General features: G+C 41.5%; 1 protein-coding gene across 2 annotated transcripts in view; it reads left to right on the forward strand.

The window, feature by feature from the left end:
* Nucleotides 1-16,747, forward strand: part of DENND5A (DENN domain containing 5A) — a 1,739,423-nt gene that overhangs the window by 1,429,909 nt on the left and 292,767 nt on the right. For both annotated transcript variants that reach the window (XM_044059112.1, XM_044059111.1), the window contains one exon: nucleotides 15,848-15,969. In XM_044059112.1, the coding sequence (XP_043915047.1) occupies nucleotides 15,848-15,969 (122 nt within the window). The remainder of the gene's footprint in view (nucleotides 1-15,847; nucleotides 15,970-16,747) is intronic.

Below are 16,747 nucleotides of genomic sequence, written 5' to 3' on the forward strand. Positions count from 1 at the left end.
ACATGCTCCAGGGATCTAAACCTTATCATCACAATGAACAAAACATGCTGGAGGGATAGGTTCCTGACCCAGAGACTCTCCATACTCTGGAATAGACTGCCCATACATGTCAAGCAGAGCACCTCATTGGCCCTCTTCAAAAGGAACCTTGATGATTGGATGGGAGATAGGAAATTCACCCCGGGGATCATGTCAGTCGCCCTGCTAGACAGGGGCCCAGAGAAGTAATTATTGTGGGAAAAAATTTCCAGGGAATTGTTATGGCTAGACTTGCATAGGCCTTAGGGTCGATAGCCTAGTACCAACCTATGAACCTATATCACATTTGATCACCCATTACCTATAGTTCAAAAAATAGATGCAAGAAAACTAGATACGGTATTCCATGAAAAGAAGGCAAAAGTAGCATTGATCATTGAAATTGCTACACCCAGTGACTACAGTGTTTTATGTACAGAGAAGTACAAAGTCATAAAGTACCTGGATTTGCAGGCAGAAATGAGGGCAGTGTGGTAGAATGATACCCAGACAGTTCCAGTAGTAGTAGGAGCAACGGGTCTTATAACAAAGAATTTACAATGGTACTTAGAAATGTTACTAATGAATGGGCGTACCTTCATTGAAGGTTGTGCGTCAGGGCTGGTAACTCAGCACGTAAAAATCCACTGCCAATCATTAGCGGACCAGAGTTCCGCTGTGGTGACCCCTAACCGGGAAAAGCCGAAAGACGCAACAACTTAGAAATGTTACTAATACATGTAACTCCGTATGAATTGCAGTAGGAGTCGTTACTGGGCACAGTGTAGGTGCTGCGAAGAGCACTTCTGGCTAACATCAAAGACTGAAACAGTACTAATTTCATGAGCTTTAATCTTACTTTGACTTAGGAATGGGGTCCATTCCTGTCATGGTATTAGAAACCCAAAAGATTTGAAGAATACTTCACTAACACTATAAAAAAGCATAGGAACAATGGTAACCTAGTGTCAACTGTGTTCCTAGACGTATCCAAAGCTTTCAACACTGTATCACACCAACATTTACTTGCTTAACTCTCTTCTCAATCCTCCCTTAGATGGTCTTTAGTTGACTGTCTGGAAGGCAGCAAGCAGTCAAATGGGAACAGGACCTCTGTTCCAGTTACCATAGGTGTCCCTCATGGGTCTATACTAGGACCCTTTCTTTTTAATATTTTTGTAAACAAGTTTCACAGTGACATATACCAAGCAAATATAGTACAAGATGCTGATGATTCAACTTTAATAGTACAGCCCTCACAATATCCAGACTGCAAGAAGTCACCGAAATTTCTTTCTCTTAAATCAAATGCTGGATGAAAAATTCAAACATATGCCGTAATCCCAATAAAAAAATATGAAGCTCTTCACACCAAAACATTACCTTTGTCAAAAAAATCTTTCTTGGTTACATCTACAAATACTAAAATTGAGGTAGCATGAAAGACTAAATTACTGGGCATTGTAATAGACAGTCTTAATTTTGATCAACTTAGTCTTAAGACAATTAAAAAGACTCACCAGAAATGTGGCTCCCTTTACAGGGCAAAACAGTAAGAAAAACCCTAGCCTCATACAGTTTACATCCAGCTGTCTTATATGCCTCACCTGTCTTTACAAACCTAAGCTCTACACTAAAATCCAAACAAGACTCTTGCTATAACAAAGTTGCTAAATTTGCTACCAACACTGCACATTGAGCTGACCGCTGTCAAGCCTTAAAGCATCTAAACTGGCTAGAGCGTAACAACTACATAACATGCTGTCAACTAGTTGTGGCATACAAACTGATATATTTTCCTGAACAATCCCTTGCGTTATAAAACATAATATTCCCCTACACCCCTGCAAGGGACCTCCGCTCTGGTGATAAATTTCTACTAAACACTACTAAAACAAATAATTAATCAGTGGATTCATTGTACTCCTATTACATTTCCAAACTCTGGAAAACCATGCCTGTGCAAGCAAAAATGATTAACAAACTCCCAATCTATACAGTCCAGCTCAAACAACATATTACCCAGTCGTGGTCATGCTTATTTTCATCACCAAGTTGAGACCACTAGTAAAAGCACAAACTTCTTATTGCTTATCACTAACCATTTGCCTTCCTTTACTTGAATAATTACACCCCTAACAACTTGCCCTCCTGCACTTGAATCAGTACATCCCATTTCACACTCTTCTTAACAGCACTTTTCATCTTGCTCTTTTTCTAACTACCCCCATTCACTGCTTTATCCCTCTCATACATCTATTCTATACAGAAGTTATAAACCTTCTAGACACACCAATTTGGAACAAGCAGTCTAAACAGAACCAATCCTATACCATGCTTTGTTATATGCTATTATGACTTTCCTCTTGTACACTACTACTTTCGTCCCTCCCGTCCTACATAATTTTATAACTTACTTCATTGCGTACCTTGAACTCTAGCATATCTTTCTTACTGAAATGCAAGAACACTAAGCATCTTTACAGTAATGTTTTCTCTTCTGCAGTATCAATCAATTTACTTCTCAATGATTTTACAGCTGTAATAAATGTCTTGTAATTATGTTTGCGTTTTCACGAGAAATGTAACTGTTTTTCTAAGAACTACCCAAAATTCACGTGTTAATATAAATGTACTGTGGTAGAGCTTTTCTCCCCAGGCCTCCACTGAAAATGGGCTTTGTCCAATTGGACTTTCCTGGTCAACGACGACACATAAATAACATCAGGACCTGAAATTCACAAAATTCCACTTTTTTAAAAAAGTTGTTACCCCAGCCATCGTCTTTAAATGTCAGCTGTCTCACAGATAAATACAAAAAAGAAAGGGTAGTGAACTATATTTAAAATGTAGAATGTAAATAGACATGTTACAGGGACACACTTAGAAAGAACTGAACATGTGAATTTTGATAAAGACAGTTTTCAGGATGGTTATTCAGAAGAATACCTGGGACAAAGGAAAAAAGGAGTACTTATATTAATTGCAAGAGGAGCTCCAGTAGTGACAGAAAAAAAGATAATGGTAGATTTGTGGTGCTAAGTAGCTACTGGCAAGGTAGGAGGATTACACTGGCATGTATTTATATTCCTCCTAAAACTGCTATAATTGAGCTTAAGAAGAAATATCATTTTTCAGCAAGGAATATTACTTATAGCTGGGGACTGGATTTGCAGCAGTGAAGATGTGTCTGGGGGGCCCAGAAGGGAAAGTATAACAAAGGAGGGTAGATTTTTGAAGAAATTTATGAAAGTATTTGGCATGGAAGATGTGAATTCAGTAAATTTACATATTATTCCCCAAGATATAAAAAAACTGGGCTAGGCTAGACAGAATTTACATTTCACAGGAACATGTGCATTTAATTGAAGGTTTTGGTATGCACCTAATAACTGTTTCAGATCATGTGCTAATGATAATTAAAATAAAAACACAAGGTAATGGAATAAAAATGAGACACTGGCACTGTCCCACTTATCTGTTGAAAAGAGAGGAATTTAAAGAATGGGCAGTGGAGATTATTCAGGAGTTGTTAGAGAGGATTGAAATTTCTCTGAAAATATAGCTAGGAAGTGGTATAAAATTAAGGTGTTTAAAAATAGAGGTAAAATAAAAGAAAAGCAGATGTGGTTAAGAAGTAACAATAATTATTTAGAGGGACTGACAAATTAAGTATTGCAGAATAGGGGGAATCTCACAGAACAAGAGGGTCAACTGCAGAATGCTAAGCAGAAAATAAGGGATTACCTTGATAGTATGCATGAGTTTAGAAAGACTGCTGTTAAGCAACTGTTTTTTGATAACAACAGTAAAGCACAAAAAACTTATAGCACAACATCTCAGGCCACAGAAAGTAGAAAACCCTGTCTTCAAGCTTAGGGAGCCTATAACAACAGATCTTGTAGAGGTATAAGAAATATTTCGGAAATTCTATGAAAGTCTGTAAAAAGCAGAGAAATATGGAAATCAAGAAAAGATGCAAATGGAAATGTTTGTGGAGTAATTAAATATGCCAGGGTTAGAGGTAAAAGAGGCTCAATTACTAACTGTTAGGATAGGAGGAGATGAGATAAAAATTGTGATGTATAAACAATCTAAAGGAATGTCCTTGGGAATAGATGGTGTTCCTGTGGAAGTCTGGAAGCTAGGAGGAAAAAAACTAATTTTGCCTATAGTGCTTGAATGCTATTCATGTATCTCATGCATCTGATATTTCTCTCCAACCTATTTTCTGATGTCTGTCTCCAATATATTGCACCTTTATTTTTATTTTATTGTATTTTGTGTATCTTGCATCCTTCTTTGCCACAAGAGTTTTTTTTCTCCATGAGACTGCATTGAAAATTAGACTTCCCAAATGAATATTACCAGTCAACAAATGCAACAAGGCAACCAACAGAATGAATGAATAGGGTGATCAACCTAGCAGTTGCATTCTCTTGATAATTCATTTCTCCCACAAATTAAAAGGTTTTAATTGATATTCAGTGCTTGCTGCTAATATAGATTGAGACTCCTCCACCTTTTGCCCCTGTCTGTGCAGTTCAGAAAGGAAAAATTCTCAACAGAAAATGCAAATAATGTAATTTGTAGTAAAATTATGATTTAATAGTTAAAGCTGTTATAGCAGTGTTAAATCAATAGTAAATATCATACAAATGAAGAAAAAAGTAGAAATGCAATATGTTCCTGTCAGAGCATCTTAATAAAGCAGATAAACAAAAGCAGCAAGCTGCATTAAGTTGTGTCTCTACATGCACGAGGCAATCCCTAGTGCTCAGCAGAGACCACAGAACTTCAGTTTCCTAGTACAAGTCATATACAACCCTTTAGTATTAAGCATACTAACAACATGATAGTAAGTTAGAATTCCCATAGGAATTACAGCAGTAGTATATAACAGAAAGAAATCAGAAAGCCTGTAATAATAAAGAGGAAGGGAAGTTCCCAATGAGATCTTATCAGTGTCTGGAAGCTAGTAATCCACCAGTGCAGACTGCTGAGGATATTCAACTGTGTGATTCCTACAGTTGGCACTAAAAGACTGAACAAACAACTGACTTCCTATGACAGTGGTTAGGCTTCCCCTGCTGGGAGGGGTTTAGGTGGTCACCTGTCACAATGAGGCAGAGGAGGAAATTCTGAGCTCTGGAAAGCTGTGGGTTTGTGCAGGCACAGAACTCATGTGCCACTGTGGCAGTGTGAAATTCAAACCTACTGTTACAGATAAGTAGTACTTGCACAACTGTATTTTACATATGGCCTGGTGAACCTTTCAGGATTTTAGGCTATGTAACCTGAATACATGTGTCTAAATTGTACAGCTTTATAAACTAAGTCTGTTGTTCACATAAGATCTTCACGCTGGCCAGAAGGCAACGTACAAGCAGCCCAATATTCCATCTATTCTGTCAACAGTTTATATACTCTGTAAAATGCAGACATTGTGCTAGCCTTAAGTACATATTGCTTCTAGTTAAGGCTATTTTTGTTATCTGTGTTTTGACCTGGTAAGTCCTCTGGATGCATTTGTCATTTTACAGGGATAACCTAGGCACACTGTCAGGTTAAGCGATTTATTCAAGGTCTGAGAGTGCAGGCAAATGTGGGTGGATCCTGGGCACTGGCTGTTATCTTTAAAGGTATTGCATTTCTGCTGTTTGTATGGCTAGGTATGGACTCGATGCTGCAGGAGCCCACAATGGTGTATTTGATATTTTAAGTATTAAGTATTTCATGTATGCACCGTCTGTGTAACTTAAATGGGAGCTGAACCTCATTGTCAACTTAATGGCACTACCCTTGAATCTGCTTGCCATGTTGAGCTAAAGTAGCTGAGAACCTTTGATTTTAGAGGCTGATACATGTAATAGGACAGTCTTGTGAACTAGAAACATCAAGTACTGATGTCATTTATTTGTTTGTTACTCCCCAAGAAAAACTGCTTCTGTAAAGAGCATTATTCATTATGTTGTAATTCGTATTCCTAAGGTGTTGTTTAATTCATAGGTTCATAGGTAGTTACTAGGCTATTGGCCCAAGGGCCTATGTAAGCCTAGCCAACAAGGTTCCCTGGCTTACACCACCCAAGAAAGTTATTTTCCTGTGCCACTGTCGAGCAGAGACACAGAAGTGATCCCCGGGATGTATTTCCTATTTCCCATCCACTCACCAAGATTTTTTTTGAAGAGTGCTAATGAAGAACTTCGCTTGACATAGATGGGTAGTCTGTGCCAGTGTATGGGAAGTCTCTGGGATAGGAATCTATCCCTCCAGCATGCCCTGTTTATTGTGGTGACAAGGTTTAGGTCCCTAGAGCATGTAGCTTGGAGGGATTGGGATTTCTTTAGGTGTAGCATGTCCAACAGCTCTGGGTTTGACATAGCTTTATATGTTAGGCAGAGATCACCTCGGAGTAGGCGATATGCTATGGAGTAAAGCTGGAGTTTTTTGAGGTGGTCAGTGTGGGGCATTTGTTTGAGACCAGTAATCCTCTTTGTGAGGTACTTTTGTGGCCTTTCCAGCTGCTGCAGATGTCTTGTGAGGTACATTCCAAAAGGGGCGTTGTACTCTATAATGGGTCTAATGAGTGTCGAGTAGAGGGGAACAATGACCTCTTTTTTCCTGGATGAGAACCCTTTTATGATGAGGTGTGCCATGTAGAAGGACTTCCTGACTACTGTTGCGATGTGACTATCAAAGGAGAGACTACTGTCCACTTGGGTCCCAAGGTCTCTTATCACACATTCAGTATTAAGTAGATTGCTGCCTACGTGGTAGTTTATGGGTACAGAGTTTTTACCAAAGGGGATGACACTGCACTTTTTGGCATTGAGCTTGAGGCCATGGCTCTGATACCAGGCATCTGTCTCAGCGAGGCTCTTCTGTAGGATGTCCACATCATTTGGGGACTTGACTATGGCTCCTAGTTTGCAGTCATCTGCGAACTTCATTAGCCAGAGGCCTTCTGTGTTAGCCTGTACTTCAGAGAAGTAGATACCAAACAGGAGAGGTCCCAGGAAGGAACCCTGTGGTACTCCACTTGTCACTGCTTTGAGGTCAGATTTGGAGTCTGCAACTTTTACAGTGTGGGTTCTGTCAGTGAGCCAGTTGGCAACCCATCTTGTGACGTAAGGATTTATACCTAGTTTAGTGAGTTTAGCTATAATTCCAGGATGGGGGATGGTGTCAAAAGCCTTGGCGAGGTCAAGATGTTCATCATGTTTCACTGTTGCAGTCATTACAATTGGGTTATCCTGCTGGCAGGCTACCCGCAGTCAGCCTGAATTCCAAAGTCTAGGTCCGGCGTCAGTTGCTGTCGCCTCCTCCCTGACATCATTGCGCCAGGGGTATAAAAGATGCAGCCGACGCCATTTTCTTCAGTCTTTCTTGCTGCGTGGTGCCCGAAGCAAAAGCAGTTCGCAAGTGCCGGTCGGCCGACTCCTGAGATTTTCATGTTCGAATTTCAGATCCAAAGTCTTCATTAAAAGCTAAGTACCCCATTGTGGAAACTTTTTTCTTGCTCCAGACCGATGTCAGAAAAAGTTAATAATTGTATTTCTTGTGGGAAGCAAGTACCTCATAAGGACTTCCATTCTTACTGTATTCCTTGCCTAGGCCCTGATCACGATGTTGCTAATTGTCGGTTTTGTGCTAGATTTAACCAACGCACTATTAAGCGTCGGAACGATTTTGCATTTCTCTATTTTGGCAGAAGAATTAATTACAAGATGTTGTCGGATAGCCGTCCGACTACCGCAATTCAAAAGAAACGCAAAGAAAAAGAAAAGGACAGGCATCCGACGTCCAAAACCGATGACAAGGTTTCTTCTAAGCCAGTCGCCGGTTCACAGTGAGGCGCTTTCGCAGCCCCTGATGCCCGCTACTTTAGAGCCACAGGCCGCTTCCCACTCCCACGTGGAGCTGACTAGGCCGCTGGAAACTCACGGTATTGGAACCTCGGAAACTATTACCTCAGATGGGTCCGGTGCCGCTGAGCAGGCATCGGCTTCTGAGGGTGTTTTCAGGCCTACACAGTTATATGCTAAAACGACTTCAGCTTCAAAGGCAAAGACTAAAAAAGCATCTCTAAAGACAAAGAAACAAGTACAACAGCCCCATGGACAGGCCTCCATGCCTAAAAAACAGATGCTCAAAATGGCCGAAGACCTAATTACTTTGATCAGGGGTTCCCATTGCCCTCCCGATAAGAGGCCTAGGCAAGAGACAGAATATGACTCTTCAGATCAGGTTTCCATTTCTTCTGATTCCTCTTCTGATCAGGAATACTCTCTTCCTCCCTATGAGGATTCTGATGGTGACAAATCTTTCCCTTCAGCCTCTCCTCCTGAGGATTATTCTTTTGGGTAAACTCTGCATACTATGAGGGAGCATTTCCACTGGGAGAGCCAAGATTATTCAGAATCTAAGAAAAGCCTCAGGACTTCCTTTTACTACCTCAGCACAGGCCCCTTGCTATTCCATCTGTGTTAGACATTGTAGATGATGTATTTTCAGAGTCGAGTCTGACTCTTGACTCTTTACCTCCAGCTCCTGTTAAGCCGGACAGATACTACAGGGTTCCTGATTCACATAAATTTATTTTTAAGAACCCTGCTGCTGACCCAGAAACTATCTCTCAGGGTCCCAAAGGGGTCAAGGCTTCCACTGCAAAAAACCCTACCCCCTCCAACAGGGATTCTAGGGCACTGGACAGATGGGGAAAAAAGATTTACACTTCTGCTACCTTGGCTATAAGGGCTTTAAATTGTCAGTTTCATATGCTTAAATATCAGCAATATATTATGTCACTGCTTAAACAGAAAATGTTGATAAATTCTGAATGTGCAGAAAACAAAGAAATGCAGGATTTATTGCATGCAGTTGAACAAGTGGGAAAGCATACTTTGCATTGTGGTTTTGATTCTCTGGAGGCCTCCTGCAGGGCCGCTGTTACGGGTTCTGTCATTAGGAGGCATGCTTGGTTAAAGTAACAGAATCTGCCTGATCATGTTAAAGCAAAATTATTAGATGCTCCATTACAGCATGTTACCTTGTTTGGTGTTAAAGCAGAAGAGGTGTTGAAGAAAATGGAGGACAAAGCTAAATCTATGCAAACAGTTAAGGATTTCTTACAGGTACAGCCTCCAAGATTTAGCAGGCACTGGCCTACAAAGAATTGGTCCTTTCCAGTGTCAGACAGGCCACAAAGAGGCAGATACAGATGCCCTAGAGGCAGATCCCAGCACCAAGGCTCATACAGGTCTAGACAATGGGGTGCTTCTACCTCCAAAAGCAGAGAAGACAAATCACAAGCATACAGGAAACAGTCCCAATGACTTCCCCCTGCCTACGCCAAGCACTTATCTTCTGACAGTACCTTTAGGAGGAAAACTAGCACTTTTTTCTCAAAATTGGCACGTAATAACCCAGGACAAATGAGTCTTGGATATAGTGTCACAAGGCTACAGGTTTCACTTTCACACCCTGCCAAGGGCAAACGGTTTGCCAGACCTGCCAAAAAATCAATGGGCAGAGGCACAAAAGCAAGTGTCATCCCTCATGGACATGAGGGCCATTCAGTAGGTACCACAGCAAGAGCAGGGACAAGGGTTTTACTCAAGACTGTTCTTGGTGCCCAGAAAGGACAAAGCCTGGAGACCAATACTGGACCTATCTATTCTAAACACAAATCTGGATATTCCAAGATTCAAAACGTTGACTCTGCAGCAGCTTCTGCCCATGCTGGGCAAGAAGGCTTGGCTTGTGACTTTAGACCTAAAAGAGGCATACCTGTATGTCCCAATCAGACAATCATGCAGAAGATACCTCAGATTCATAGCTGGCTCAGTGCACTACCAATTCTCTGCACTGCCCTTTGGCTTATCTACTGCGCCCAGGGTCTTCACAAAATGCCTGGCTCCAGTAATTGCATTTTGCAGACAAAGAGGAATACAAATATATCCTTACTTAGACGACTGCCTTATTCAAGCTGAGAACAAGGACTTTCTACTACAGCATCTGGTGTTTGTAAAAAGATTACTAACATGCCTAAGGTGCACAGTAAACAAAAAGAAATCAAAACTAGTACCCTCTCAAGAGATAATATTCCTGGGTGCAAGCTTAAATACAACTCCCCAGATAGCTTATCTCACGCCAGACAAACAAAGGCAACTGACTACTTATTTCAAAATGTTGGCAACAAAGACCCAATTATCTGCAAGAAAAATTCTGCAGGCTTTGGGCTTCATGGCATCCTGCATTCTGCTAATTCCATATGCAAGACTGCATATGAGAAAACTTCAATGGTATCTAAAAAGTGTTTGGACTCAACATTGCCACAGCCTGGAAACAATAATTACCCTCATTCCGTGTCTGCAACAGGAGTTTCGATGGTGGGCAAAGGCCTGTCACCACAACAAGGGGCAGCCATTCGCTTTACCCACAGCCAGGCAGATATTAACAACAGATGCATCAGATTATGCCTGGGGGTCCCACATGGCAGGAAGATGTATTCAGGGCACATGGTCCGCAAGCCAAATGCATCTACGTATCAACCAAAAAGAGATGCTAGCTGTTCAGAATGCCCTGACAGCCTTCAAGGATCTACTTCATCCGGGACAACTACTGATAAAGACGGACAATACTACAGTCATGTGGTACATAAAAAGCAGGGAGGCACTCATTCCTACCCCCTCTGCAGGCTAGCCATGAATTTGTGGGACACAGCATTGACTTACCAAGTACATCTGCAGGCACAATACCTGCCAGGAAAGACAAATACTCTGGCAGACGAACTAAGCAGAAACCTCATGGATCCCCACAAGTGGAAATTGCATCCGCAAGTCTTCAGCATGATAACAAGGAATTGGGGATGCCCGGACATAGTTCTATTTGCCTCCTCTCACAACTGCCAACTGAAGAGATTCTGCACAAGGACTTATCACAAGCAAGCATGGAAAGTAGATGCTCTATCTTTCAGCGGAAAAAACTTAACAGTATATGCCTTTCCTCCACTGCCTCTCCTCCCCAAGGTACTTCTTAAAGTCAGACACGAGAAGCCAAAAATGATACTGATTGCCCCAGACTGGCCCCGCCAGCACTGGTACCCAGTCCTAAGGAACTTGTCTCAATACCCAGCCTGGACATTACCTCATCTTCCTCACTTACTGTCCCAACACAACAGTCAGATCCTGCACAGCCAACTCAAGACCTTAAATCTGGCAGCGTGGCTGATAATGTAGTCATTCTAAACACACCTCTCTCTAAAGCGGTGATGGATGTTATTTTGGAGCCCAGGAGGCCTAGTACCAGAAAATCTTATGCTAAAAAATGGAAGAGATTCTGTGCTTGGAACCAGGCACAAGGGATTGACATGATTGTACCAAATATTCCTCAGATTTTGCAATATTTAACTGAGATGCTGGACAAAGGCCTGTCCTTTTCGTCAATTAAGATTCATGCCTCTGCCATTTCAGCTCATTACAATACAGAGCCACCTTTTTTTTCTCATCCTTTATTAAGGCAGTACCTCAGAGGAACCAAAAACTTAAGGCCTCCAAGGAGATCACCAATTCCTGCATGGGACCTCAATTATGTCTTGGAAAAACTCACCCTTCCTCCTTTTGAGCCAGCCTCTTCAGCTGATATAAAATTTTTATCATGGAAAACAGCTCTGCTACTAGTAATAATCTCTGCAAGACGAGTCTCAGAGCTACAGGCAGTCATGGCTGTGGAACCTTTTTTATCATTTTCCATCCAGATAGGGTTTCTCTGAGGACAAACCCGACATTTATGCCTAAGGTAGTGTCCAGTGTGGCCCTTAACCAAACTATTCTTTTGCCTGCCTTTTACCCAAACCCACAGAATAAGGGTGAGAGACTTCTGCATTCTTTGGACATACACAGACAGATGCGCTTCTACTTGGACAGAACCAAAGCTTTCAGAAAGACTGAGCAATTACTAGTGGCATATGCTGCAGGATCACAAGGAAAGGCTATCTCAAGCAGACTGTTTCAAAGTGGATAGGCCACTGCATTTATTTCTGCTATTCACAACATGGCAAATCAGTGCCTAAGGGCATTAGGCCACATTCAACCAGAGCAGCAGCCACTTCAGCAGCCTTCCTCAGAGGAGTACCAACCAAAGACATTTTAGAGGCTGCAACCTGGAGTTCAGTGCACACTTTTACAAAGCACTATCACTTACCACTCTACTCTAAATCCAGGGCAGGCTTTGCCACTGCAGTTCTGCAGGGCCTCATAGCCGCTCCTAATCCTATTTAGCTCCAGCCTCCCAACCTTAGCTTTGGGATTCAACCCAATTGTAATGACTGCAGCAGTGAAACACGATGAACATAGTACAGTTGTGTACTTACCATAAATGTAGATGTTCGAGTGTATTCACTGTTGCAGTCCAGGTTACCCTCCCCCTTATCTTTGCTGGAACTTATCTGTACTTCTCTGTTCTATACAACCTATGTGGTGTATTTGCTTGTAGATGAAGGAAAAATTTACCTTAGTGCATGCATGCTTTATTGACATATTTTTAGCCTACCCTTTTGGGGGCACCTGACATCTGGGGCAAGAAAAACTGAAGAAAATGGCGTCGGCTGCATCTTTTATACCCCTGGCGCAATGACGTCAGGGAGGAGGCGACAGCAACCGACGCCAGACCTAGACTTTGGAATTCAGGCCGACTGCGGGTAGCCTGCCAGCAGGATAACCCAATTGTAATGACTGCAACAGTGAATACACTTGAACATCTACATTTATGGTAAGTACACAACTGTACTATAGGCTGTGTGAACCACCTTACCCTCCTCTACGGCTTTGGTGACTGCCTCAAAGAAGTTGATCAGGTTCAGGAGGCATAATATGCCTTTCACAAACCCGAACTGGGTGGGATCCAGAGTTTGTAGGTTACCAATGTCTTTGTTTATGAGTTCCATGATGATACGTTCCATGGCCTTGCAGATCAGGCTAATAGGTCGATAGTTCCCGGGATCAGTAGTGGCTCCCCCTTTGTGGAGTGGGATAACTGTTGCTGTGCGCCATTCAATGGGCACAAAGCCTGATGCGAGGCTATTATTGAACAACGTGCTTAAGTGGGGAGCCAGTTCGTTCTGAAGTTCATGTAAAACGCAGCCTGGGATGTTGTCCGGTCCCATGGATGCTGTATTTTTGACTTTAGAGAGTGCAGCTTTTATCTGCGTAGTTGTGATTACAGGGACTCTGCATTCTTCCTGTATAGATATGGGCCCTTTAGGGGGTGGGGGTGGTGGTAAAGTTAACACTGAACCTATCTGCCAGGATATTGGCAGTATTAGTTGGTTCTGTAATTTTCGTGCCGTTGCGCTGTAACTCAGAGCAGATCTGGGTGTTGCCATCAAGATTCTTGACATAGCTATAGAATGGTTTGTGGTTGTCCTTAGAATTAATGGTGATTTTGTTTTCATAGCTAGTTTTGGAGGATCTTATAAGGGATCTCAGCTTCTTACTGAGGCTGACCAGGGAGCTCCTCCACTCATGGGATTTTACTCTCTTTTGCAACAGTTTCTTCTTTCTGTTGTACAGTTTGTTTATAGCAGGGCACCACCAGATTGGCTTCCTTTTTTGGGGGATAGCATCTTAGTTCTGTTTGGGATAGCACGATCCATGCACTCATGTAAGTGCTTATAGAGTGCATTTGTGTAGGATTCAGCAGTTGTAACTGTATTGTCCATCTGCATGGGTGTCATGAAGTTCACCACTTCTGTCTTAAGAAGCATGAAGTTGGCTTTGGAGAAATTTTTTACCATGGTTTCCTTAATGGCGGGTGGGGGAGGGATGTGGATATCAAGGGTGATTAGCTTATGGTGGGATCGGACCAACGAGAAGTTGACTTCAGGTGTGGAACACCGGTCACTCATGTTGGTAATGACTAGGGCTAGGATATTGTTGCCCCTGGTGGGGGTGTAGATAAGTTGATCCAGGGCATTGGAGTTTATGAATTCCAGAAAGCGTTGAGCTAAGGAGTTGGTACACGAGTAGTTTTCCCAGTTAATGGTGGGGTAGTTGAAGTCACCCATTATTAGGGTGTTTGGTTGAACCCTAATATTTTCCAGTACATCAAGAAAAGAGGAGTGAGAATCCTGGGGCATGGTGGGGGATCTGTAGCAAGCTACAATTTGGATTGCAGTTTTGCCCAGAGTTAGTTGCACTTGGATAACCTCGGATGCATTATGCTGAACAACTAGCCTGGAGCTGTGGATATCCTTAATGAATATGAACACACCTCCGCCTTTGGTGTATCGGTCCAGGTTACATGGCCGAAATGTGTGGTATGAGTTATAGCCTGGCAGTGCAGGGGTGCTCTCTGGAGCCTTGAACCAGGTCTCAGTCACTGCACAGATATCGATGTTCTCCATTTTAAGGAGTTCCTCAAGTGAGTTCATTTTGAGATTTAGATTTCTAGCATTGAGTAGCATTACCCTCAGTTTTTGCTTGCCTGTTCCTGTTACGGTGGTGAATTTGTTATTTGAACCTTGCCTAAAAAAGGCACTATAGGGGCAGAAAGAGCCTTAGCCAGTATCCAGAATCCCAGGGGCGACAGGTGCAGGCCATCTGTGGCAAAGCATCGTGGTCTGTCGACCATGTCATCCCAAGCAGACAGATACTGGATCCCCTTAGAATGACACCAGAAGCTTAGCCAATTGTTGAAGTCGGTCATTCTGTCCTTGTACTGCGGTGTCATTCTGCATTAAATCTATATTGTGCAGCGTTCCAGTGTTAAATCTATATTGTGCCATCCCATTTATCTAGGAACAGAGTGTTGACCTGTACTTCTGGTGATCTGGGTTTGAGAAGTGGCCCAGGTGCCAATGAGATGGATGGGTGATTGAGGCTTAGCTATAACTAACTATAATCCTCTGTGTTTTGGCGTAGCAGGCAGGAATGGCCATTTGGGCACACATGGGTGATGCAAGCATACATGTGAAATCACCTGTTTGCAGTCATTTCAACATTGCATTCTATGCTCAAGGTGGAGAGATGATGGGAGTATGGCAGAAAACTAGTCCTGTAGTATTGTGAGCATAGGGATCCACCACCCATACTTTTGTCACTGAAAACAAGCAATGAATTGCTTAATTACAGGTAAACAGCAAACTTCTGGATACTCTGAAGTCAGCATAGTAGTGGGAAAAGGGAAAAACATCAAAATTATTTTCTACAAATATAAAAATTCTCATATTAGCAGACACCCAGATGAGTAACACTAAATTGTTTGGTATTTTAAATACTAATTTGATGTCTGTAACCTCTTAGTTAACTGAAAAGGAAACACTTTGACCCTGACCCTACTGGTCACATTGTGAATTTAAAATAGATGTGAATAAATAAGCAATGAAGGAGCATATGTGAATATGGAAAGACTGATATGGATGACTTTGTTAAATCCAGTAACATGTCTGTGGACACAAGTTTGCAAACTTGTTCTCAAGAGCCAATGTGGTTTTGTTTTATTGGAGTGCTTTTGTACGACTCTAATTCACACTCTTTGACTGCACTGTGGGTTACAGTGTCATAATCTAAACTATACTATGCTCACTGGAAAAGAGTATGGATTTTGTTTTCCAAATTAGCTATTGTATTTTCTGACATCTCCAGCACAAAGAAATACATTGGAGTATTTTGATACTTAATTTGTACAAAGTACCTGACATCTGGGAGATCTTTCACACTGATAAAGATAACAGAAATTCCTGTAGTGTATATGTATATTACCTGGCTGTGATTCATATTCATATTTAATTAGTTGTGTAGTGATAATTTGTAACTTTTTCTTCTAGGACATTATATAAGAGATATGCCTTTCTTCGATGTGATGACGAAAAGGAGCAGTTTCTTTACCATCTTCTCTCATTTAATGCTGTTGATTACTTCTGCTTTACAAATGTTTTCACAACAATTAGTAAGTAAGATGTGTGTTCCTAAAAAAAAGTGTGTATCTTTTCTGTAATCTGTAGAATAGCTTATCATACTCTGTTTTACATACCTCTTAATGAATAAGTGGTTTGTCTCATCTTTCTGTCCACCTCTTTAAACCATCATAAGTGCTAATTGGAACTAGTAACATTTCATGAATGTTGACAAGCAAGTGTATGAGATAGCTGATTAAATATGCCTTGTAAGGTATAGCAAATGACTGAAGCTTTGTTCACATTGGTTACTGTCATCTGAAACTCTGTATAAATGCAGGTTTTGATAACACTTGACAACTTCATCTACTCACTTCTTGGATTCCATTGTAGAGCTTTACTAACCTAAGCCTAATAGAATTTTCTTTTATTTCTCTAATGCAGTACTTTATTGTTTTTCAAAATTTTAGAGAAAGAACGAACCAGCAATGAATAAGGGGAGCCAATGAACAGTGTGGCATGGGGAATGGCTACACAGACTTTTAGATATCAACACAATAAATTCTATTTTGATGTCATATTACCAAAATGTTTCAGTCAGGACAGCAAGACTATTAACTTTATAAAGTCCCATGTTTAACTCCCCACATTATTTAGCTTATTTTTCCTTTTCTATAGAATACAAAAATGCCCCCAGTTTATCACACATGCTTTCGGTCTAGTATTCAACTACCTTCTAAGATGTATCACCTTTTTGTAAATGGTGTCCATTATGCCCTCACTGAACAAAACCATCTGTGGCCCAATCCTTCCCAGCTAATAGTCCTTGTT

The sequence above is a fragment of the Protopterus annectens genome, chromosome 17.part0 (assembly GCF_019279795.1).
Source record: "Protopterus annectens isolate FY-2018-M chromosome 17.part0, PAN1.0, whole genome shotgun sequence".
Taxonomy (NCBI): domain Eukaryota; kingdom Metazoa; phylum Chordata; order Ceratodontiformes; family Protopteridae; genus Protopterus; species Protopterus annectens.